The sequence below is a fragment of the Schistocerca cancellata genome, chromosome 3 (assembly GCF_023864275.1).
Source record: "Schistocerca cancellata isolate TAMUIC-IGC-003103 chromosome 3, iqSchCanc2.1, whole genome shotgun sequence".
Lineage (NCBI taxonomy): Eukaryota > Metazoa > Arthropoda > Insecta > Orthoptera > Acrididae > Schistocerca > Schistocerca cancellata.
In genome coordinates, this window is record NC_064628.1 from 98,202,653 (window position 1) to 98,228,608 (window position 25,956).

Sequence of the window (25,956 nt, forward strand, 5' to 3'; positions counted from 1 at the left end):
TGCTGCGTTCTACGTGGGCATGACAGCTACAAGATGTCTGCATGCATAGAAACTGCTGGACCAGCCTGTTGAGTGCGCCGCCTAACACGAAAACTTTATTTCAGTGACTGCTTCACAGCCTGCGCCATCTGGATCCTCCCCACCAACACCAGCTTTTCTGAATTGTGCACGTTGGAACTCTCCCTACAGTATGTCCTACATCCCTGTAAGCATCCTGGCTCCAACCTTCATTAGTCATTGTCCTTTACCCACCTACACCCTTCCTTTTCCCCATTCCAGCACTACGCAGCCCTCTATTCCACCAACACACCTATAGTCTTTTTACTTCTCCCTTTTCTGCTACCCTCCCTTCTGGCTCTCCATCTAACCTCACAACTAGCCTAGCTGCCCTACCTTGTCCCCACCTTCTCCCCATATGCTCCCACAAGCAGCACTTTATCGTCTCCTACCCCTACCCTGCTTCCTTCCTTCCCGCCCCTGTCCCAGCCTCCTCTTTACACCTGTGATCCAGTTTGCTTCTCTCCCATCACGTGCTGCTGCTCACAGCCTGGCCTCGGCAGCCAGAGAGTGTGGTCGTGTGTGTGAGAGTTGTGTTTGCGTGTGTACCTGTGTGTGTGTGTGTGTGTGTGTGTGTGTGTGTGTGTGTGTGTAGTCTTAACTCTGAAATTCTGATGAGGTGTGTTCAGCTGAAAGCTTTGTTAGACAGTCCTTTTGTTTGCCTATTTGCGACTCGGCATCTTCCATCATGGAATTTCCATTGTTAAATTTTAAAACACTTAATATTTCAGAGTTTGTTAACTGTATGAATATTACTCGATATAAATTTATTATGTTTAAAAATTGCAGTTGAACTACTGCTTGTGGCTTGGTATATAGCTCAGATGAGAGGAAAGAAAAGTCATTATTGTTGTATGCTGCCCCTCCCCACCCCACTCCACACACATGCCATTAATTTATTAGGAGCAGCTTCTTGATACCATCTTCCTCCTCACACATGGAATTAGTGAATTTTTTTCTTTCCAAGTTTGAATGGCCACCGTGATTACTCTTACTCATGTTTTTGAGCAGTGAAGACTTTCTTTCTTAAAGGTGAGTTAACACAATTATTCCATATAACATTATAGAATGAAAATATGCAAAGTATGTCAGCTTATACATACTGATTGTTTCTCCCCAAGATGTACAACTATTCCAATTGCATATGTGGCTGAACTAAGTTGTTTGAAGAGTTCCAAAATGTGCTTTTTCCAGTTTAAGTTCTCATCAGTAGGGACCCCTAAGAATTTTGAAGTTTCCATCTTATTTATCATTTCTTCACCATGTGTACCACTTGTCACTCATGTAGAATCCTTATATGTGCAGAACTGAATATGTTGTGTCTGTTTAAAATTGAGGGTCTGAGACCATTTGCAGAAAACTACACAGTGATACTTTTAAGAAAGTTGTTTACTATTTCTTCTTTTTTTGTGTATGCTTGGATTGATTGCAGTACTAGTGTCATCTGCAAAAAGAACTAATTCTGCTTGTTATATATTAGATGGAAGATCATTTACATATGTAAGGACAATAGTGGACACAAGGTTGAGCCTTCGGGAACCTCATACATGATTTCTCCCCAGTCAGATTAATGTCCAAGACTACGTTGGTTGAATTACTAAGTACAACTTTCTGCACTCTTTTGGTTACATATGAAATTATCCACTGGTTGGTTATACCATCAGTCCCATGAAATTTGAATTTATCAAGGAAAATATTGTAATTTACACAGTCAAATGCTTTAGATAATCACAGAAAATACCAACCGGTACTGTTTTATTATTTAGTGCTTGTGAAATTCAGTGAGTGAACATGTTACTCCCTTTCTCAGGAGAACAACTCTTCTGAAATCCAAACTGGGATTTGTTGAGGATATTATTGTCGCTCAGGTGAGATACTATTGTAGAACACACCACCTTCTCAAAAATTTTGGAAAATGATATAACTGGTGAAACAGTTTGGTACTTATTGACATCTCTAGTATCACCTTTCTTATGGACGGGTTTGACAACGGGATCGTAATCTCTCTCAAAAAATTGTCGTCGTCCTCGTCGTCGTCGTCTCCAGTCCAGAGGCTGGTTTGATGAAGCTCTCCATGCTAATCTATCCTGTGCAAGGTTGTTCATTCCCAAGTAACTACTGAGTCAGATTAGGGCTCAATATCGATCCCTGTAGAAGACCAATAGTGGCATATTTTGGGCAAACGGTTTTATTTTTTAAGTGTAAGAGGACAGTCCTTCTAACAAAAAGTTTGAGTATATCATAAACAACATGGTATGGCAGTCCTATTTATCGTTCTCTGCCTTAATAAGGGAATGACAATGTTATTGTATGCCCCCTTCAGTAGCCACAAACGTGAATGTAACATACTCCCTTTCCATGAGTGCACTTTGTATGTCCAAAGTGAGTTGTTTCAAATCATCCAATGTAGAGCAATGTTTCCAAAAACCATATTGATAATATGGTGGTATATTATTAGTTTTGAGCCACCATTCAAGGTTATTTTTAGTTAATTGTTCCAAGTTTTTGCAGTGCATGATGATAGTGCTATGGGTCTGTAGGAGTTGGCAGATGCTGGATCATTTCCAGTTTTCAGAAAATGATTTGTATAACCATATTCGATTGTAGATATCCAACAGCCACCCTTGTGTGGAGTCAGATAAATTCTGCAGGGTCTTGTAATAAATATTATCCACTCTTGGTGCTGTGTTTGCTGAGCGGGTTAAGGCAATCAACAGTTCTTTTTCATATATGGCGAGCATAAGAAATGATGTCACAATTCTTCTTGAGCACTCAAAGGTTCTGCTGGTACTGCGGGGCACGTTATTTTGTTGTAGAAATATGTCTGCAAATGAGCCAGCCATCCTTCTGAAATTGATATATCCTTGGTTCCTAAGTTGAAGAGCCTTAATGTGTCTCCATGTATCTGTAATATTAGTATCTTTATGTAATTTGTTACAAAATGCTCTCCAGCTCTCTTTCTTCTTTTTCTTTAAAATGTGCATCATTTGGGAATTTATTTTCTTATATTGTAAGTACTTATTGAGTGATTGGTTTGCACGATATTCTCTCAATGTGTTTTGTCTTGCTGCAATTGCTCTTGAACTTCCTGCATCCCACCAAATTGTTGAATTTGTCATTGGTTTTTTTTATATTTTCTTCGTTGGAATTGTTTCAGAAGGTGTTCTGCTTATGAGTTTGATAAATACTTCCTAGACATCTTCTAGATTGTGGAATATTCTTAGTTGTGGAATTAGGTGCTGACCCCATGTCTTGTATTCTTCCCACTACACTTTTTTTATTCTCCATTTTCCACTCATCTGTACGTACTTCTCTAACATAGGAGTTATTTGTAGGTTAATTGCAATTGGGAGATGATCTGAGTCTAACGTATCACTCTGAACTGCCCAGTGAGGTAAAGTAGCCAATTCAAGTAAACATATGGTTAGATCTACCGCTGTCTGTCATTTGTTCAGACTAGATACTGTGGTTGATTTTCTGTCATTAAGCAGTACTAACCCATAATCTACAGTTACCTCTTTCAGATGCGTCCCATAAGCCATCTGTAACTCCCCACCCTCACAAAACTATTATGTCACCACACACTAGATACAGCAGTTGAGTCCAGGTAAAAATATTTCTCCATGTTCTGTCCTGAATTATAGTTCTCAGCAGGCAGTAGCCAGAGATTGTGTATGTGAATGAATTTTAACAGCTACTGCTTGAAGTTATTCACCTGTTCATAGTTGTAGAGGTAAAAGTTGTGTAAGAAAGATTCATACTGATACTCCTCCTGGGACTGTTTATGGGACGCACTTGAACAGTGTTAAGCATCTGACATGTACGCTCATTCACCTCATTGGTAATTGTAACTTGTCATTCTCACATGACATTGTTTCAATCACCTGGTACAGGCCCAACTATCGTGTCATGAATTTTTTTGTTTTTCCTTTTGGAGTATATGGACTCAACATTACCACCCACTGGCTAGTGAGGTGAGGTTCCTTTGCTCTTCACTGCCTCCTTTTGCCTCTACAACACCTTGGTGTTCACTTTTTGGATCCTCTCCCATACTTCTCCCACATTTCTTGCAAGTTCTCGCACTGACTCACCAGCCCTGCTCCCTCTCTGCTTAATCAAATCAGATGGTGATGAGATCTGTTTACCATGCAACATCTCGAATGGTGGCAGCCCCCTGCAAGTGTGTACTTCTGAAATATACGCACTCAAAAAAACTGCACACATATCCTAGTCACTGTGGAATGGAATTGAAATAATAACTGAGCATCCTCCCAGTCGTTTGATGGATCCGTTCCATCCTTCCGTTTCCCTGGTGCTGGAAAATCTTGCTCAGCCTGTATCAGTCTCGGATTGGTCCTCACACCATCCTTACTAATTACATTTCCCAAGAAATTCACTTCTTCCAGTGCAAAATGACACTTCTCGGTACTCAGTGTTAAATGTGCAGCCCCATAATCTCCTGAATGGTTCTCTCAATTGCTGCCTGCTTGTGCTCTTGCGCCACTCTTGAAAAAACAATTATGTCATCCAAATACATTAAATGTTGACAAGGCTGTAATCCCTTCAACTCTCTGTTTAACAATGCTGAAGTATTGCTGGTGCATTCTTCAAACCAAATGGAATTCTTCTGTACAGATAGTGTCCCCAAGACAATGAAAGCACAATCTTTGCTCTGCCCTCTAGAATCACCTCCAATTGATAGTGGCCACTACTCAGATCCATCATCAAGAAACACTGACACTGTCCAAGATTATCTACAACTACATACATACTCTGCAAGCCACCATGTATTGCTTGGTGGAGTGTACCACGTACTACTACTACTTGTGTGCTGATCAAACCTATTGGTAACAAAATCTAGTGGCACACATCTGAATTGCTTTGATGTCTTCCTTTAATCCAACTTGGAGCAATTCCCAAACATTCAAATAAGAAGAGGTCATGCAAAGTTCAATGTATTGTCTCCTTTATAGATGCACTACACTTTCCCAAAATTCTTCCCTACTACCAAAATCAGTTGTTCATTCCAGTTCATATTTATTGTTTTATAATTTTACACCTAGATACGTAATCTGTGTCACTATGTCAAACAGCTCCCTATTAATGCTGTACTCAAACATTACAGGACTGTTTTTCCTACTCGTCGCCATTAACTTAAATTTTTCTACATTTAGAGCAAGCTGCCATTCACCAGACCAACTAGAAATTCTGTCTTCAGTCATATTGTATCCTGCAAAATCACTAAATGACGACACCTTCTTGTACATGACAGCATCCTCAGCAGACAGCCTTAAATTGCTGCTCACCCTGTTTGTCAGTTCAGTTATCTATATAGAGAAAAAGAGCAGTCTATCACGCTTCCATGGGGCACTCCTGACAATGCCCTGGTCTTTAATGTACACTCATATTGAGGACAATGTGCTGGATTGTATTGCTTAAAAAGCCTTTGAACCACTCACATGTCTGGGATCCTAATGTGTGTGCTCAGACCTTCGCCAACAGTCTGTGGTGCGGCACTCTGTCAAATCCTTCCCAGAAATATAGCCCTCCACCCATGGTTTGTAGAATATCAGGTGAGGAAAGGGAAAGCTGAGTTTCACATGAGCAATGCTTTCTAAATCCCCACTGATTTGTGAACAGCAACTTTTCTATCTTGAGGAAATTTGTTATATTCAAACTCAGAACGTGTTCAAGAATTCTGTAGCCAACTGATGTTAAGGATATTGGTCTTTAATTCTGTGGATCAATTCTTTTACGTTTCTTATATGCAGGAGTTATCAATTGTTCCCTTGATGTTTAAAGTGGGGTGAGCATCTGTTATCATCTACTGTTTAAATGGCAATAGTCACAATATTATTGGTACTTCCTTTACCCATCCGTAGATTTTTTGGATATGATTACAATTCCTGCCCCTCATGGGCTATGACTTTCTTCTGTTATCCTGTCGGTTAGCAGCTGATTGATAAATTCTTCTAAAATCTGCTGCGGGTATTGTGGTATTCTGTACGGTTTCTAATACACTGGTGCTTTGTTCCCCATAGGAATCCTGTGCTGGGTCATCAGTGTTGCAGGGAATGCTCCCACAGTAAAAACAAATCTTGAAACTCCAACAGAACAGTTCTTCCACATGTGCTCTCTCTGTTGTTCTCAAATGTTTTAACTTCCTCATGAAATGCAGTCTTTGTGGTGCCCTGTGCCTGTTCATACGTCACACTTACTGTGCAGCAGTCTTCCTCTTCTGAAATCTCTTCCCTTCAACAACTTATCCTCCTTGGTGCCACAGTTGTACACATTGATGAGTATTAAAATATTTCTATCCTTTTCCTGTACATGTACAACTAGTGATGTGGAACGGGCAAATACGCAGCGGGCAGGACATTTATAAATGGACATTTGCCAAGGAATTTTCCCAGTACAGTTTTAAATGCCCAAAATCTGGGCATTTATATAAAAAAATACTTTTTAAAGTTTTAACTCCTAGAATGTACAATTTACCAATTAAAATAAGGGATGGGACAATACCCCCAAAATTGAAAGTTAATAAATGTTTACACTTAAACACACGAGGAAACACACACATGTTATTCATTGCCTTTATCACTAACAAGAGGAAGAAAGAAGCATGTTCTCTCTCTCTCTCTCTCTCTCTCTCTCTCTCTCCATTAAAAAAAATCCAACTTGCTGTACCAAGGAAGGATGTTTGTTGCTTATCATTCACAATGTCCATTTTTTCCTTTTTGCCATTTCTACTCTTCACTCTTGGTCTCTCTTTTTCGCATGCATGCGCGCGCGCGCGCACACACACACACACACACACACACACACACACACACACACACACACACAAACACTTGTATGCCCCCCCCCCCCCACACACACACACTGGACTACCTGTGTAATGATTAGCCAGAATAAAAATTTTGTTCCTTAGGTCATCGCTATGTAATGTAACACACTTTATAACTGGTGTCAATTCTCTTGAATATTATTTAAGAATGATTATTGATAACAAAATTATTACTGAATGTATTGAGCAGCTGATACATGTTTCTTGATGATAATGTATTCTTAAATGTTAAAGTGTTTTCAGTGTGTGTGTGTGTGTGGGGGGGGGGGGGGGTGATGTTGCTTTATAGTCAGATGTAGCGACATTTGAAACAAGACTATAGTTTTCTGTTCTGCTCCTTTCTTTATTGGCTTTCGTATGACTGCACTGCTGTGAAAATAAAATGAAAACATCAAAAAGATTTCATAGCAAAGAATCCATGCCCAAGCCACTGGAATCATTAGATTCCAATACTAATCGATTCCCTGAGAATCAGAGATTCTTTTAATCATGGAATTGGAATATAATAATATAAGAAACGTAAAAGAATTGATCCACAGAATTAAAGACCAATATCCTTAACATTTATACATAACATCATTATGGATAAACTTTCCTTTACTCTAATTTTTTGCAGTATAAGTAAAAATACTACCTACAGGTGAACTACGCAATATAAATGATATTTTATTTAAAAATTACCTTTGAAATTGAGTGTTTTTTTAAATTATGTACTACCTCAAGAACTGACCTCATTAAAGATGTAAAAAATCGTGTTTACAGGCCAGTTTATTTCCCCAAATAACTCTCCCATAATTGTCAGTCAGTGTTTTCAACTTGGTTACCCGACCATTATGGAAGCAGTGCTGCAAAACACCTTTTCTAATATAGAATATTGGCTTAAACGTTTATATAAGCACTATTTATAAATTAATTTTCAAGATGCATAAATGCCAGAGCATTTAAGAATTTTGGACATTTGGCCACGCAGTGTACACCATTATGTACAGTACTGCTCATTAATTTCAATACACCCTGGTATTTCAGATTTACAACACAAATCAAATGTTATTTCTCACAAAATGTAATAATATTGGCTTCCAAATATATAATACAGTCACAATCATTATATTTTACTTTCATCAAAGTATCCTCCTTTGGATTTAATGACTACCAGGATACCTTCCCACTGAGTTCCACCACGTGTCGTTGAAGGTAAATTACGGCATGATGCTGATGCAAAAAGTCTAACCCTAAGATCATGCTGCAACTCTTGCTTGCATGAGATGCCATTTCTTGAAGTTACCTAAACTTGGTTGCCTCCAATTAGAAATTCACCATTACCAACTCCTTTGGCAGTATATTGTTATTCCCCACCCAACCAAAACTATTGTGTGATGGGTTCCGTTGCCTCCTACCTGCTACATCTCTTGAGGCCACTGACACTTGGGCCCACGTATCCTACAGAAACTTAAACCTTCGTACATCTGATATAACCACTACGGCAAATTCTGCCCCTGCATTTGTATTTCATTTTTACTGAGAATGCCCACAATTAAAACAATCCTCACTGCTGCATGGAGATCTGCAAGTGCGTCAGTGTGCACACTCGAAGGCATTTCAGATGCCCACTAACTTGGTTGCCGCATAACTCTGCAATTAATTTTCCTAATCTGTCTCAAAAATCCTCTGTGGGTTCATTAGACATAGTTGCTCATGAAAAAGACGCACAATATTTTGCTTCTTGTACCTATGCAATAATGCTTGTTTTAACTGCTTAAAAGTTTGTTTTGATTAGTGCTTCTGTGCATTGTATAGAGGATGTTGCTTCTCCTGAAAGGCACAATCTTGCTACTTGTAACAACTGCTTGCCTAACTAACCCCCTATCTCAGCAGATGAGAAGAGGTCCTCCACAAACGATAACACGTCCTCGGACGCCCTACTGTAGAAAGGAGTAACAAGGTTCTCAACAGCTGGATCTAATCCTAGATTGTGTGCTCACAATAATCTCAAATCCTCATTTCTCACTGTCACCTCATTTCTTGGAAACATATTTTCTGCTCTTAACCTTATTACTTCATTAACTAATGATTGCACAGCTTCCGGTCCGGTGACACCTTGTCTCTGATTCTGCAATTGCGCTACTTGTACTCATATTTTATAAACCTAATAATAACGGCAAAAATAACAACCTGTAATCAACAGTACTACAATACTTGTCCCTTATTTCTAACAATGAGCCATCTCAACTCCCTGCATTGTCTCGTCCTACAGCCAAAATGATGACACATAAAACATACAGCTGCCACAGACTCGGCACAAGGGGCAAAATGCCCAAGCAAATTACACTGTGTATATCTGGCAGGCTCTAACCACTGATCCTTACAATTACCCTTGAATCAACAAACAGCCACTGGTTCTTCTGGTCTCACAAAAATAACTTTGAAGTTGCAGTGACCCTCAGTTCTCGACCCCATTTCTGTCACAAACCACAAATAACAGTTTCACTCACCCCACAATGAAGATACTATAGGCTGTGGCTCAGATGTGCTGTAGTGGGTGGCAAACCCTCTGCTGTTTACTTGTGGTGACGTCAGTTCTCTTGATACTGCTCTGTAGGGCCTGGCTGGCCAAGGTGGGGCTGAGTTGTGGGCTGGTGGGACCCAGTGACAGACTGGTGGTTGAAGAGGTACTTATCACTTTTAATTACATTTCTACTCACCATATAGCGGAGATGCTGAGTCGCAATAGGCACAAAAGAAAAAGATTCACACATAGCTTTCGGCCATTAAGGCCCTTGTCAGCAGTACACACACACACACACACACACACACACACACACACACACACACACACGCGCAACTTGCACACATGTATGCAGTCTCAGAGAGCTGAAACCACATATTACATCCTGTATTACATTCTATCCTGGATCTTCCATTGTTTAATTACATTTCTCCATGTCAGTGAGAGACACACACCCACTCGGACACAGCAGGCCAGCGAACGTCAGTGGACAACTGGCCCCCGCCCCAGATCGATGGTACTTGCATTGGAATTCAGCAATGCTGACATCAGACCTGGGAAGCGAGTTGGTGGCCCTTCAGTAGACCAAGACTGATGTCAGCAGTATGCTCCTTCTCTCTACATCCACCTGATTTCTCTACTATTCACAATAAAGTGCCTGGCAGAGGGTTCGGTGAATCATCTTCAAGCTGTCTCTCTACCATTCCACTCTCAGACGGTATGTGGGAAAAACGAGCACTTAAATTTTTCTGTACGAGCCCTGATCTCTTATTTTATTGTGATGATCTTTTCCCCTATGTAGGTGGGTGCCAACAGAATGTTTTCGCAATTGGAGGTGAAAACTGGTGATTGAAATTTCATGAGAAGATCCTGTCGCAATTAAAAACACCTTTGTTTTAATGATTGCGACTCTAATTCATGTATCATGTCTGTGGCACTGTCTCCCCTATTTTGCGATATTACAAAACGAGCCACCCTTCTTTGAACTTTTTCGATGTCATCCATCAGTCTCATCTGACGCGGATCCCACAACGCACAGCAGTACTCCAGAACAGGGCGCACGAGCATGGTGTAAGCAGTCTCTTTAGTAGACCTGTTGCACCTTCTAAGTGTTCTGCCAATGAATCGCAGTCTTCTTTTTGCTGTACCCAAAACATTATCTGTGTGATCGTTCCAATTTAGGTTATTTGTAATTGTAATCCCTAAGTATTTAGTTGAATTTACAGCCTTAAGATTTGCGTGACTTATCGCGTAATTGAAATTTAACTGATTTCTGTTATTACTAATGTGAATAATTTCACACTTTCCTTTATTCAGGGTCAATTGCCACTTTTCACACCATACAGGCATCTTATCTAAGTCATTTTGCAATTCGTTTCGGTCATCTGATGACTTTACAAGACTGCAAATGACAGCATCATCTGCAAACAATTTAAGACAGCTATTGAGATTGTCTCCTATATCGTTAATATAGATCAGGAACAATAGAGGGTATATAACACTTCCTTGGGGAACGCCGGACATTACTTCTATTTTACTCTATCACCTTCCATCTATTGCTATGAACTGTTACCTTTCTGACAGGAAATCATGATCTAGTCGCACAACTGAGGCGATATTCCATAGGCACGCAGTTTGTTTTGAAGATGCTTGTGAGGAATAGTGGTGAAAGCCTTCTGGAAATCTAAAAATATGGAATCAATGTGACATCTCCTGTCGATAGCGCTCATTACTTCATGAGTATAAAGAGCTAGTTATATTTCACAAGAATTACATTTTTTGAATTTGAGCTGACTGTGTGTTAATAAATCGTTTTATTCGAGGTAATTCATAATGTTCGAACACAGTATATGTTCCAAAACCCTACTGCAAATCGAAGTTAGTGACATGGGCCTGTAATTCAGCGGATTACTATTTCCCTTTTTGGGTATTGGTGTGACTTGAGCACATTTCCAGCCTTTAGGTACAGAACTTTCTGTGAGTGAGTGGTTGTATATAATCACTAAATATGGAGTTATTGTATCAGCATACTCTGAAAGGAACCTGATTGGTATACAACCTGGACAGGAGGTCTTGCCTTTATTAAGTGATTTAAGCTGCTTTGCTACACCGAGGATATCTGCTTCTATGTTTCCCATCTTGGCAGTTGTTCTTGATTGGAATTCATGAATATTTACTTTGTTGTCTTTGGTGAAGGAGTTTCGGAAAACCATGTTTAATAACTCTGCTTTAGTGGCACTGTTATCAGTGACTTCACCATTGTTATCGCACAGTGAAGATATTTATTGCATCATGCCACTGGTGTGCTTTATGTATGACCAGAATATCTTTGGGTTTTCTGCCAGATTCTGAGTCAGATTTTCATTATGGAAATTATTAAAAGCATCTTGCATTGAAGCATGCACTATATTTTAAACTTATGCAAAACTTTGCCAATCTCGAGGATTTTGCGCTCTTTTTAATTTCACATGCTTTTTTCGTAGCTTCTGCAACAGTGATCTGAGCCGTTTTGTGTACAATGGGGTATCAGTACCATCACTTATTAATTTATGTGGTGTATATATCTCTCTAAACAAAGAAGGGAAAGCAGAAAGGTGGAAGGAGTATATAGAGGGTCTATACAAGGGCGATGTACTTGAGGACAATATTATGGAAATGGAAGAGGATGTAGATGAAGATGAAATGGGAGATACGATACTGCGTGAAGGGTTTGACAGAGCACTGAAAGACCTGAGTCGAAACAAGGCCCCGGGAGTAGACAAAATTCCATTAGAACTACTGACGGGCTTGGGAGAGCCAGTCCTGACAAAACTCTACCATCTGGTGAGTAAGATGTATGAGACAGGCGAAATACCCTCAGACTTCAAGAAGAATATAATAATTCCAATCCCGAAGAAAGCAGGTGTTGACAGATGTAAAAATTACCGAACTATCAGTTTAATAAGTCACAGCTGCAAAATATTAACACGAATTATTTACAGACGATTGGAAAAACTGGTAGAAGCCGACCTCGGGGAAAATCGATTAGGATTCCATAAAAATGTTGGAACACGTGAGGCAATACTGACCCTACGACTTATCTTAGAAGCTAGATTAAGGAAAGGCAAACCTACATTTCTAGCATTTGTAGACTTAGAGAAAGCTTTTGACAATGTTGACTGGAATACTCTCTTTCAAATTCTAAAGGTGGCAGGGGTAAAATACAGGGAGCGAAAGGCTATTTACAATTTGTACAGAAACCAGATGGCAGTTATAAGAGTCGAGGGGCATGAAAGGGAAGCAGTGGTTGAGAAGGGACTGAGACAGGGTTGTAGCCTATCCCCGATGTTATTCAATCTGTCTATTGAGCAAGAAGTAAAGGAAAAAAAAAAAAAAAAAAAAAAAAATTGGAGTAGATATTAAAATCCAGGGAGAAGAAATAAAAACTTTGAGGTTTGCCGATGACATTGTAATTCTGTCAGAGACAGCAAAGGACTTGGAAGAGCAGTTGAACGGAATGGACAGTGTCTTGAAAGGAGGATATAAGATGAACATCAACAAAAGCAAAACGGGGATAATGGAATGTAGTCGAATTAAGTCGGGTGATGCTGAGGGAATTAGATTAGGAAATGAGACGCTTAAAGTAGTAGAGGGAGACCAAGAGATGAATACATTAGGCAGATTCAGAAGGATGTAGGCTGCAGTAGGTACTGGGAGATGAAGAATCTTGCACAGGATAGGGTAGCATGGAGAGCTGCATCAAACCAGTCTCTGGACTGAAGACCACAACAACAACAGAACAATTTCATATCTAATCCATTAAATCAACAGCTTACAGGTACCCTCCAACAACTTCTCAGAAATTTTGTAAATTCTTTAAATGTCAGTCTGTGTTTAGTGACTTAAATTACATTTGTACAATTGGCATTCTGCCCTTGGCGAGATGTAAACTTCCGAGCACTCTGACAAAGTTATGCATCATCTTTGTTCTTTGATATTTCTTTGATTTTGTTCCATCAGCCACTCTTAAAACCTTTCTCCCCTAATGATTCCGGAGGCTTTCTAATTGTCAGTTGCAACTGATGGGTTCCTGATGCAAGGTTGGAGCAAGGATAAAAGAAGGAGAAATAATTTACAAATATAAAAAATCAGATAGGACTTCTTACAGTTGATGTCATACTGTTAGTGTTAGCAAACACAATCATACTTAATTGTTATACCGTTGGCGACTGCAAACGCAATCATATTTAATACACTATCTTGAGGGAAACTGTTCTTTTTCTAAATGCCCAGATGGAAGATAGCCATGTTGATATCCAGAATAACATGGAAACAGAGTGGACCTTGTAGTGGTGGACTTACATCCTTGGAAGCCCAGTTTTTGCAGCTGTCAAAGGATATTAACCCTCCATATAGTAACACAGACCTTCAATATCATTACAAGATGCCTGTGCAAGAAAGACTGTTGTGTAGCCAACTCCAGTTATGTTATCAATGTTAGAGTGATATCTTCTGAACACATGCCACAAGAGATTCGGGAATTGTCTGGATTTTAATATCCTGACAAGGTGACATCTTGTCATTGTATCGAAATTCAATTCTACACAGCTGATGTGTGCAACACTACAACAACAACTCAGGAGTGTATAGTTCTTCCCAAGTTTGATGAAGAGGATTAAAATACCATGTCTCATTAGTCTGGAGATCATACCATCGTCATCAGTAGCTGCAGCAGCCATTTCTTTCATTTAATGATGATGTGTCCTCTCCAAATACTGAGCTCAGATATGTCTGTAACTTCTTCTTCCATGAGCAGCAGTCGTAGGTGGTATTCAGCCATTGCAGGGATCACAACCTACCACTTTCTTGCCGATTGTCATATCATTTTGGAATGGGAGAACCTTACAACAGAGAGAAAAGTGTTGCTTTGTATGTGGAGAGTTGAGGCTGGGTGGGAGAAGGGGGGGGGAGGGGTATGGTTGACCAGTCTTTGGTGTTTGTGGCATGTCTGAATGCCCCTCTTAATAGAGTTAAGTTTATCTTTGGCGAGATTGACAAACAATTTTAAGTGAGAGCTGCACTCTGTTTTTGCTGAACGCCAGACAGATTGAGGAAAAACTTTTAAATTTTATGAAATGAATTTCTAGAAATGCCATGTAAAACAAAATTATTAAGTTGGTTAAGTTAGAGATCTGAAGTAGAAGATACAGAATCTCCCATATTTTCAGTTAGAAAACCTGGTAACTGTATCTGTTGATCTTTTGGTGAACCGGCTTTATCTGTACAGTAGGCCCACATTGTACATATGAAAATTCATGAAAAGCAGTTTCACCGATTTCTCAGATATTCACTTCCATAGGGGCACAAAATACAGTTTATAGATGCCTTGCTAAATCTAGTGCCCATATACATAGATAAAAGGCTAATGTCAACCTTGAAACGCAGAGACTCATCAAAACAATTAGATTTCAAGCCTGAAGTGGGCAAACAGTTTTTTGTGAACCTCAAGCCACAGAATGTGAGTGAAGAAAATGATGATAATGAAGCCCATGAAGTGTCTGAATAGGTGTGTGGTGCATTTAGTATCTGAACTTTGTCCTAATTCTAGTTGCAAATTAATTACAAACTTTACACCTGTTACCTATTGTCTCTAGTCTATATATGAAAATTTCGTGAAATAATAATAATAATAATAATAATAATAACCACAAATATTACTTGAAATTTCGTAACATAAAGTGGATAGATTAGTTTTTCACAGGAAATATAGGATATTGATGTTCGGTTAAAAAAGAAGTCAGACGTATGAGACTGGTGATTTGCCTACAAGACGAATTTTCACAAACATCTGTTGTTCTCAGAAGTTTGTGTCTGTGCTTTGGGCTCTTATCGTACTTACTACCTCATTTATAGACGCAAGGGTAGCAACAGGATTGTATACACTGCAGATATCATCTTCTTCAGAGGAAACATTCAAATTTGCAAATATGCTCTTATGTTTTGTGATGTATTTATGTTCAGCAGATGCGGAAAAAGATGATACGTCAAAGGCACTTACTGGATCACAAGAGCTGCCTACTGTATTTGAAGTGACAGCACTATCTGCTCAGAGCCTCTCTGTATCTTTTGAGCACCCATTAGAGGAGAATATGGCAACTGCTGAACTTGAGTTGACAGACATTGGTAATTTGCGGTGTCGTGTCTATGGAACAGGCTGTGATGCTGGAACTGTGGCTGAAATGGCTAGCAGAGTTCTCCAGAGGTGAGTGCAGCTAAAAGTTTTGTGGGGCTAGGTTTCAAAAGGCCTCCATTTTTGCCATTTATCAGTATTCTCCATTTTCTTGCTTAAGCTTTTTTTATGTGAGAGAGATACTGCAGGCTCATGTTCTTTGTAATAATGGCATGAAAATAGATAGTTAACCTGTTTAAGGCATATCGTTATCACTGTTGCTGTACATTTTCTGTGTTCTACTGATGAATTAATGAGTTCAGTCTTTTGTGTGTAATGTCTGATAATTTGTGTGTAGCTGCAATTTATGTGTAGCTTCCTGTGAAAAGTGGTGGTGGGGAGAGTTTCATGATACAGTAATAAGTTTGATGAATTAAAACATATTTCTATAGGCATCTGCATCTTAAGTTTATTTTCTTCTATTCCATAGAATTGACTAAATTATAGCTACAAATGTTTACAAGATTCTTACTTCAACTTCGTTTGTCTTCATGAAATCATATCACTGAGAAGAAAAGACACATTATCATTGACAGCATCTTAAAGGAACATCCTGGCAGATTAAAACTGTGTGCCAGATAGACTCGAACTCATGTCTTGGGCAAGTGCTTTGCCACTGAGCTACCCAAGCACGATTCGTGACCTGTCTTCACAGCTTTACTTCAACCAGTTTCTCATCTCTTACCTTCCACACTTCACAGAAGTTTTCCTGCAAAACTTCCAAGACTAGTATTCCTAAGGGAAAGGATGTTGTGGAGACATGGCTTGCCCGCAGCCTTCGGATGTTTCCAGAATGAGCTTTTACTCTGCTGCAGCAGATTGTGTGCTGATTTAAAACTTCCTGGCAGATTAAAATGTGTGCTGGACCAAGAATCAAACTTGAGACTTTTTCCTTCTGTATACAAGGGCATTATCATTTATGCATTGTTGCTATCATTTTATAATAACTGACAGAGAGATACACCGGAACAAAGGAAACAGATACTGTAGAACTACACAATTGTGGTCAGCAGTGAAATAGTGCAAAGTGACAGTTGTAGTAATGAGAAGACTGTGGACACCCCTTCCAGTGCACTGAAAAAAATTTACAAGCTTATATGTAGGATATACATTATGTATCAATGAAGGCAGTAGTGTAAATTTAATTATAGATCTGAATATTTTAATATCAGTGTTGAAAGAGCTTGCGGCATGGAAGTTACATGGTGGGGGTATAGTGCTTCCCGAAGTTGTAACTGCTAGGAATGGAGTACTCTGTGAACTGAAAATTATGTGCACAAATGGTGGAATTGATAAGCCATTTTTAACTTCCGCCAAATGCTCATATAATGAACTATGTGGAGCCAATGTGAGGTCATTATATGGAGTTAAGTGTATGGGGAAAGGTTGTCATAGTGTAAACTACTTTGTGCTCTCTTGAACATACCAAACCCACTAACACAATATGAGTAGTACACTGAAATTTTCGGCAAATACATAGACTCTGTTGCAACAGAATCTATGAAACTGCAGCTGCAGAAGCTGTAAATGATAGTGATGGAACACACATTTGTCTAGCATCCGATGGGTCATGGCAGAAAAGGGGTCAAACTTCCAAAAATGGATTTACTAGTGCAGTAAGTGTCGAAACAGGTAAGGTATTGGATTTTGAAGTTCTCACCAAATATTGTCATTGGTACACCTTAGTAGGTGGCAATGAAGGGAAAAAGTGTTTCCATTGGCCCTTGTGTACAAAGAACCATGAGGGGTCAAGTGGAAGTATGAAGGTAGCAGTTACTATGGATGTTTTTCATTGCTCACAGTCTGAGTGAGGAGCTTAATATATGAAATATATCTGGGAGATGGGATCTGTAAATTCTTCAATACTGTTTTAAAAAGCAAATGATATGCTGAACGTATTGCAAAGCTTGAAGTGAAGTGTCAGCCATGTAAAGAAAAGGATGGGAATGTGCCTTCATCAGCTGAAAAAGAAACTTGGCAATACCAAATTATTGGATGGTAAAAGTATGAAATGCACCAAAAGGCTTACTGTTATTGATGAATATCAGGAATACTATGGCAAAGCCAGTAGAAAAAACAGCACGATTTGAATTGCATGAGAAAAGCAGTGTGTGCAACATACTTTCACAGGCTGTCCACAGACGCTAACACTGCACAGAATTTGTGCCCACCAGCACCAGATACGTGCTGCAAATATAGAAAATCGGAGTCAGCTGGTAAACTACATGCATTCAGACATAAACGTTCTTTAATGTCCTACTTCTTGGTGATGCACGCCTTAGGAAATGGTGATTTGCAAGTTGAAGCAAGAACGCTTTATTCACAGCACAAGGTCACATGTAAGTTAGTCCCAAGAACAACTGAAAAATCGTTCATGATCACTTGAAAATAATAGAAACAACGTTCACTGACATGATACCTGTTCTCCAGGAAGCCTCATCCCGAGTGGCTGTAAGGTGGCATATGTGGGGGCCACACCATGTAGTGTGCCATGGTGCTGTACGGAGACAATGTTGAGCAGAACATTCTTGCTGGTCTTGCAGGTTCCAATTGCTAACCTACGTCTGTAGCTGACTCCTGGCCCAGAACAGAGGAGCAGCTGACTACCAGCTGGAAGCAGTGCTTCATCTTAAGTATCCAGCAGATGGAAGTATATCTGTGAACATGTAATGTGTGGCTCAATAGCAGCACCGCTAGTTTCCTGATACGCACACTGCACGGAAACGTGGCTGGTGCCCTGTAGTAGCACATGTAATAGACAGTGTATCAACGGGCTGTTTATTTACAGTATTGTGTCCATAACATGTGATGCCTGTGCTGTATTAGCAAATAATCGGCAGAAGGGAGACGCTTACAGGCGATGGATAGGCACCCGCAGGATGAAGACATTAGACTGGCTTCGTACATGGTCGGCCTACCGCCGATGTACAACACTTTCTGTACCTGAAGTAGTAATCAAGGCCATTAGGTCTATATTCAGAAACTTAGCAATAGACTTGCTAAAGAAGTGCCTCGTCAGAAGACACAAAATGTTAATGGATTCCAAAAACTGTCTTTATAGGCATAAATACTTAAAGATTTGGTGTGTGTGATCACCTTCAGTGATAGGTATCTTGGAGGAATAAAAATCCTGGATGAGCTAGGAATAAATACAGAACAGAATACAGCAAGAACATTGTAAACTATGGACCGATGAAGAGTGCAGAAGACTGAAATGTCTGCTCAGCAAATGACCAAGAAGGCAAGAAGGAAGTGAAGGACAGAAGAAGTTAGTTGGAGAGGAAATATCAGACAGGTTTTAGGTAGTTTTCAGGGAGAAAGATGTGTTTTCATAGCTTACTGCTTTAAATCAGATTTTTTTTAAATCCATAAATTCTCTGACCAAAAGCCCCATTTTCTCAGGAACCAATATACATATCAACATAAAAATTGTGGAAATTATTCATTTAGTGAAGGTGATATTATGGATCAACAATTAGTTTTCTGAGAGGTACGTAATTGATGCTGTGTTGTATAAAGTCATCTCTCTCTCTCTCTCTCTCTCTCTTTTTCCAAAAACAGGCATATTTAAATGTAAAAAATAAAAATTTGGTAGTGATATCTTGTGTAGTTTCAGATATAATGGGTTAAATGTTGACAGAAATCAGGATTCTCAGCATAGGGGATCTGATCTCACCTTAATCTGGCCTGGACTATAACATGATTTATTGCTGTGCTGTAGCTCACAAGTATGAAGAAATTAATCTGAACTTTATGTTTACTATAGAAAACATACAAAAAATTCTGACATACATGATTTTGTTCATAATGTGTTTTAATTCACCTGACAGTTACTAATCTGAAGGTTTTGTAAGTTCATTGCACTATGATGTTCATGGGAGTTCACCTTCAGACACGGCACATGCATTGGAGACTGAGAAGCTTAAGTAATACCTACTCCAAGGAGTGCATCACTGTACGTGGAGACTGTTGACATTTACTAGTGGCATTGGTTTTCATTGTAACTGACTGTAACAAGTCTTGCCACTTATGCAGAAAAACGCTTCCTTTTGTTCTGTCCACAGTTATTAATTTTTTTTCTTATAATATTGATCATGTGTGATGATTTTGTTATAACTCTCAGTGTATTTTGCTGCGGAACACATTTTCCATGCCTCCACTGATCAGGAGTACTGCTGACAATCTTTAATATTCTCCAGTGCATCATATTTTATTACTTAGGTTAAGCATTGTTTACATCCTGTACCATTAGGTCTGTGTTGTGCCACAGATGACCTCCAAATAACTCAAATTGCATTGTGCAGTGGTTGTCAGTGGATTTGCTGTGGCACAGTACTGTGCTGCAAGAACAGCTCAATGTGCTATGACACTTCTGAGCATTTACGATGTTGCTAATAAAAGTGATTGAAGTAATAAGGAATGAAGCCGCCTGGTAGAATTTTTCACAGAGCGTAACTTAATCATAGCTAACACTTGGTTGTATACATGGAAAAATCCTGGAGATACTAGAAGGTACCAGATAGATTATATAATGGTAAGACAGAGATGTAGGAACCAGGTTTTAAATTGTAAGACATTTCCAGGGGCAGATGTGGACTCTGACCACAATCTATTGGATCTGAACAGTAGATTAAAACTGAAGAAACTGCAAAAAGGTGGGAATTTAAGCAGATGGGACCTGGATAAACTGAAAGAACCAGAGGTTGTAAAGTGTTTCAGAGAGAGCATTAGGGAATGACTGACAAGAACGGAGGAAAGAAATACAGTAGAAGAAGAATGGGTAGCTTTGAGAGATGAAATAGTGAAGGCAGCAGAGGATCAAGTAGGTAAAAAGACGAGGGCTAGTAGAAATCCTTGGGTAACAGAAGAAATATTGAATTTAATGATGAAAGGAGAAAATATAAAAGGGCAGTAAATGAAGCAGGCAAATGTCTCAAAAATGAGATCGACAGGAAGTGCAATATGGCTAAGCAGGGATGACCAGAGGACAAATGTAAGGATGTAGAGGCATATGTCACTAGGGGTAAAATAGATACTGCCTACAGGAAAATTAAAGAGACCTCTGGCAAAAAGAGAACCATTTGCATGAATATCAAGAGCTCAGGTGGAAACCCAGTTCTAAACTGAGAAGGGAAAGAAGAAAGGGGCTATACAAGGGCGATGTACTTGAGAACAATATTAGGGAAATGGAAGAGAACGTAGATGAAGACGAAATGGAAGATATGGTACTGCGTGAAGAGTTTGACAGAGCTCTGAAAGACCTAAGTCGAAACAAGGCCCCCGGAGCAGACAACATTCCATTAGAACTACTGATGGCCTTGGGAGAGCCAGCCCTGACAAAACTCTAACATCTGGTGAGCAAGATGTATGAGACAGGCGAAATACCCTCAGACTTCAAGAAGAATATAATAATTCCAATCCCAAAGAAAGCAGGTGTTGACGTATGTGAAAATTACCGAACAATCAGTTTAATAAGTCATGGCTGCAAAATACTAACATGAATTCTTTACAGACAAATGGAAAAGCTGGTAGAAGCCGGCCTCTGGTAAGATCAGTTTGGATTCCGCAGAAATGTCAGAACACGAGGCAATACTGACACTTCGACTTATCTTAGAAAATAGACATAGACATAAGGCAAACTTATGTTTCTAGCATTTGTAGACTTAGAGAAAACTTTTGACAATGTTAAACTTCCTGGCAGATTAAAACTGTGTGCCCGACTGAGACTCGAACTCGGGACCTTTGCCTTTCGCGGGCAAGTGCTCTACCATCTGAGCTACCGAAGCACGACTCACGCCCGGTACTCACAGCTTTACTTCTGCCAGTATCTCGTCTCCTACCTTCCAAACTTTACAGAAGCTCTCCTGCAAACCTTTTGACAATGTTGACTGGAATACTCTCTTTTAAATTATGAAGGTGGCAGGGGTCAATTACAGGGAGTGAAAGGCTATTTACAGTTTTTACAGAAACCACATGGCAGTTATAAGACTCGAGGGGTATGGAAGGGAAGGAATGGTTGGGAAGGGAGTGAGAGAGGGTTGTAGCCTATCCTCGATATTATTCAATCTGTATATTGAGCAAGCAATAAAGGAAACAAAAGAAAAATTCAGAATAGGAATTAAAATCCATGGGGAAGAAATAAAAACTTTGTGGTTTACCGATGACATTGCAATACTGTCGGAGACAGCGAAGGACCTGTAAGAGCAGCTGAACGGAATGGACAGTGTCTTGAAAGGAGGATATAAGATGAACATCAACAAAAGCAAAACAACGATAATGGAATGTAGTCGAATTAAATCGGTTGATGCAGAGGGTATTAGATTAGGAAATGAGACACTTAAAGTAGTAAATGAGTTTTGCCATTTGGGGAGCAAAATAACTGATGATGGTCGAAGTAGAGAGGATATAAAATGTACACTGGCAATGGCAAGGAAAGCGTTTCAGAAAAAGAGAAATTTGTTAACATCGAGTATAGATTTAAGTGTCAGGAAGTCGTTTCTGAAAGTATTTGTATGGAGTGTAGCCATGTATGGAAGTGAAATACGGACGATAAATAGTTTGGACAAGAAGAGAATAGAAGCTTTCGAAATGTGGTGCTACAGAAGAATGTTGAATATTAGATGGGTAGATCACACAACTAATGGTGAGGTACTGAATAGAATTGGTGAGAAGAGAAATTTGTGGCACAACTTGACTAGAAGAAGGGATTAGTTGGTAAGACATGTTCTGAGGCATCAAGGGATTGCCGATTTAGTATTGGAGGGCAGTGTGGAGGGTAAAAATCGTAGAGGGAGATCAAGAAATGAATACACCAAACAGAAAGGTGTAGGTTGCAGTAAGTACTGGGAGATGAAGAAGCTTGCACAGGATAGAGTAGCATGAAGAACTGCATCAAACCAGTCTCTGGACTGAAGACCACAACAACAACATGCCTTACAAGTTTGCGTTGTCACGCATTCTCTATTTAACTGAGAGAAGTCTCTCATGGTTCTTGTTTCATATGTCAATTAGTGCCAAAAATCCAATTTGGTACATATAGGTAGTGGAAAAATGTAACAGTATTACTGGGTTCTCTTTCTTTGCTAACATCCAAAACTTGATAAGTGGTAACTCATATCAGTTGAAGTGTTCAGTCTGTCTGAAGTTCTACAAGCTGCTGTTCTTCCTCCAGAGAAAAGTTACTGGTGGATTCTGGAGACATATATGAGAATTGCACATTCAGTCATATTTGCTGACAGTTGATGGAATGAAAATACTGTGTCATGTTATTCTCAAGAACTATGAGGTAATTTGAAATCGAGTTCGAGGTTATGTAACTGTGTGGATTTATCTCAGAAGTAAGAGGAACCACTTCAGATTTTTCTTTTCAACATGTGATTTCCCTATTCTAAGTTCTTTTAAGAACCTGGTGAGTTTCTCACTTGATGTCAGCACACTTTTTTTTGTTGCATACTTTTGTTAAGGTAATTTAACACGCTAACTTTGCACACCACTCCTCAGCAAAGTCTGGCTGTTTGACGCTAAGCATATTTAGTAGCTCATTTCAAAAAACCTTCTCAGGAACCAGAACCAAAGTGTCATGGCACAATTGTTTGAGGAATCTTGTCGTAACAGCCCTAGACTTAACAGAATTTACCATGTTAATGACTGCAAGTAAAACACTTTTAAATTCTGTTGACATGGTCTTCACCATCAGAGACTCATGATGTTATGAAGCAATGTGTTGAACCTACAGTCAGGAAATCTTGTTTCAGTCTTGCAACAAATCCTTTGAATCTTCCACTCATTGCTGGTGTGCCATCAGTGTAAACAAAAAGACAGCTTTTCCAGGCCAGCTCATTTTGTTCCAAAGTGCTGGATACTGAATTATATGCACCTGAACCATAGCAGTTCAGTACATGAAAGAAATTGTTCAGAAATCGAATCCTATTGAACAGATTTTATGTAAGTCAGTAAATTGAAATTTCTTACATATATCAGTTGACTCATCGAGCTGTAGTGAAAATGCACAAGTGTCTCTTAGCTCTTCATGGACACAATGAATCCAAAGATATTTCCTTCTTGGCACCGTCACCTAACATTGATTTCACCATTTGAAAAATTATGTCCTGTGCAGTATTATGGAGATGCTTTTTTTTTCCCACTACTACTTCAGCTGCATTATAACTGGCCACTTGTGCTTTTTCAGAAATAATTTATCTCCTTACTATAGATTTGGCGTGCTTTTCTGCTGATGAAATCAATAGACTAAAATAGAGGACTTTGAGACTACAAACTGATTGGTGAAGATAATCTGGCAGTGCGCTAGATGGAGGCTCTTGTATTGTTGCTGAGTCGTATGTTACCTCCCTCTGACTGTTGTCGGCTCTTATGTCAGTGTGCTGTGGGAACTTGCTGCATTGTATAGTGTGTCATGGACAAAAAAAGCCTGAGAACCAATGTGCTGTTTATTAATTCAATATACCTTTAACTATGACTGACTTTTACAAAAAAACGGACAGTTATTGCCACCTGGAATATGTTTATGTCCTTACTTCTTTCCTCTTGCTTTAGTAACCCATAGATTTACAATGACTTTTGTAAAAGGATAAATCGAAGGTCACTGAACGACTGGGATATTATTCTTTTGTGGATGGGGCCGAGGGTCCAGAAATTATATTGGTGTGTGAATTTCCTAGTTTTCTTACTGTTGTTCTAATCTTTGGTTGGGCATTTACATATATTGTGGTTCTCTTTGTCATTTCTTCAACAACATAGATTTCCTCTTGATCTTTTTGTGTAAAATAAATAGATATTACATAACTAGGATAATGTTAACTACATTTGGTATTAATACTGTCAAAAACTTTTGATTTCTGAATGGGAACAATTTATCGAAAAATTGCCTTTTGACAGAGGAAATAACATTCTTTTGCTTTCCAGTTCTGCACTCTGATGGATTTTTGAGCACTTTATTATGGTGTCATCTATTAATAAATGTTTCTTGTGGGTGCAGAAGTTGAGGGTTAGTTGGAAGTAAGTCCGCATTGCTGCAGCTAATCGAATGTCTTGCGAACATTGAAACACGGATGTGCACTGACTCCTGGCATGCATTGCTTGTCAAATAATGCCATTTGGATTTGTATTGTCACTCTGTGCTGTTCACAGTGGCAGGTGTTTGTAACAACTGATCAGCCTGCTGATTGTGAATTATGGTCAGTGATTCAACTTCGGACAACAAGGAACATTGCGGCAGTGGAAATTCGTTGACAGATGTGCAAGTGTGTGGCTCCATTGTGATGAGTGACAGCAAAATTCATAAGTGGATGAAAGCTTTCAAGGACAGATGGGAAAATGTCCATGATAAACCGAAATCAGGCAGGTCATCAGTGATTTCAGAAGATTTGATCATAGCGTGGGTGAGAAGATTCATGAAAACCGCTAATGCAAAATTTCAAATTTGGTATTGGAATTTCCGAATGTAGAACAACTTTGCACAGAATTGTCCCCGAGAAGTTGCAGCTTTGTAAATTGTGCACACATTGGATTCCCAGGCTGCTTACCGAGAAACACAAAATGAAAAGAATGGGTTGTGCACTCGAGTTTTTGGACCTATATCATAAGGAAGGTGATCAGTTTTTAGAGATCGTTGTCACAGAGTATCAGACTTGAGTTTCTCACATGACTCCAGAGTCTAAGTTTCAGTCAATGGAATGGCATCACATGACATCACCAGTCAGTGTCAAGTTGAAGCAGACAATCTCGACACGCAAGATTACGGCACTCGTGTTTTGCGATAGACGTGGAGTCTTGGTGGTAGAGTTCATGCAGCAAGGAACAACGACAGCCAGCTGGGGTGGCCGAGCGGTTCTAGGCGCTACAGTCTGGAACTGCACGACTGCTACGGTCGCAGGTTCGAATCCTGCCTCGGGCATGGATGTGTGTGATGTCCTTAGGTTAGTTAGGTTTAAGTAGTTCTAAGTTCTAGGGGACTGATGACCTCAGAAGTTAAGTCCCATAGTGCCCAGAGCCATTTGAACCATTTGAACAATGACAAACATAGCTGCTTATAGCACTGCCCTGACTAAACATCGACATACAATACAGAATAAACAATGTGGCCTTCTGACATCTGGAGTTCTGTTGCTACAAGACAATGTCGGACCTCATTCTGCCGTTGACACCCAAAATCAGATCTGATCCTTTGAATGGGAACAGACTGTCCACCTACTGTACAGTACAGACTTGTGGTGTAGCAATTTTCATTTGTTACACTACCTAAAAGAGTTTCTCAACAGTAAACGCTTCACAACGGTAGACAAGGTGAAAGAAGCAGATAATGACTGATTATCCTCACAG

At 39.5% G+C, this 25,956-nt stretch overlaps 1 protein-coding gene across 1 annotated transcript in view; it reads left to right on the top strand.

Annotated features, from left to right (window-relative positions):
• Nucleotides 1-25,956, top strand: part of LOC126177099 (mediator of RNA polymerase II transcription subunit 1-like) — a 208,641-nt gene that overhangs the window by 87,479 nt on the left and 95,206 nt on the right. The window contains exon 9 of the mRNA XM_049924359.1: nt 15,411-15,651. Within this exon, the coding sequence (XP_049780316.1) occupies nt 15,411-15,651 (241 nt within the window). The remainder of the gene's footprint in view (nt 1-15,410; nt 15,652-25,956) is intronic.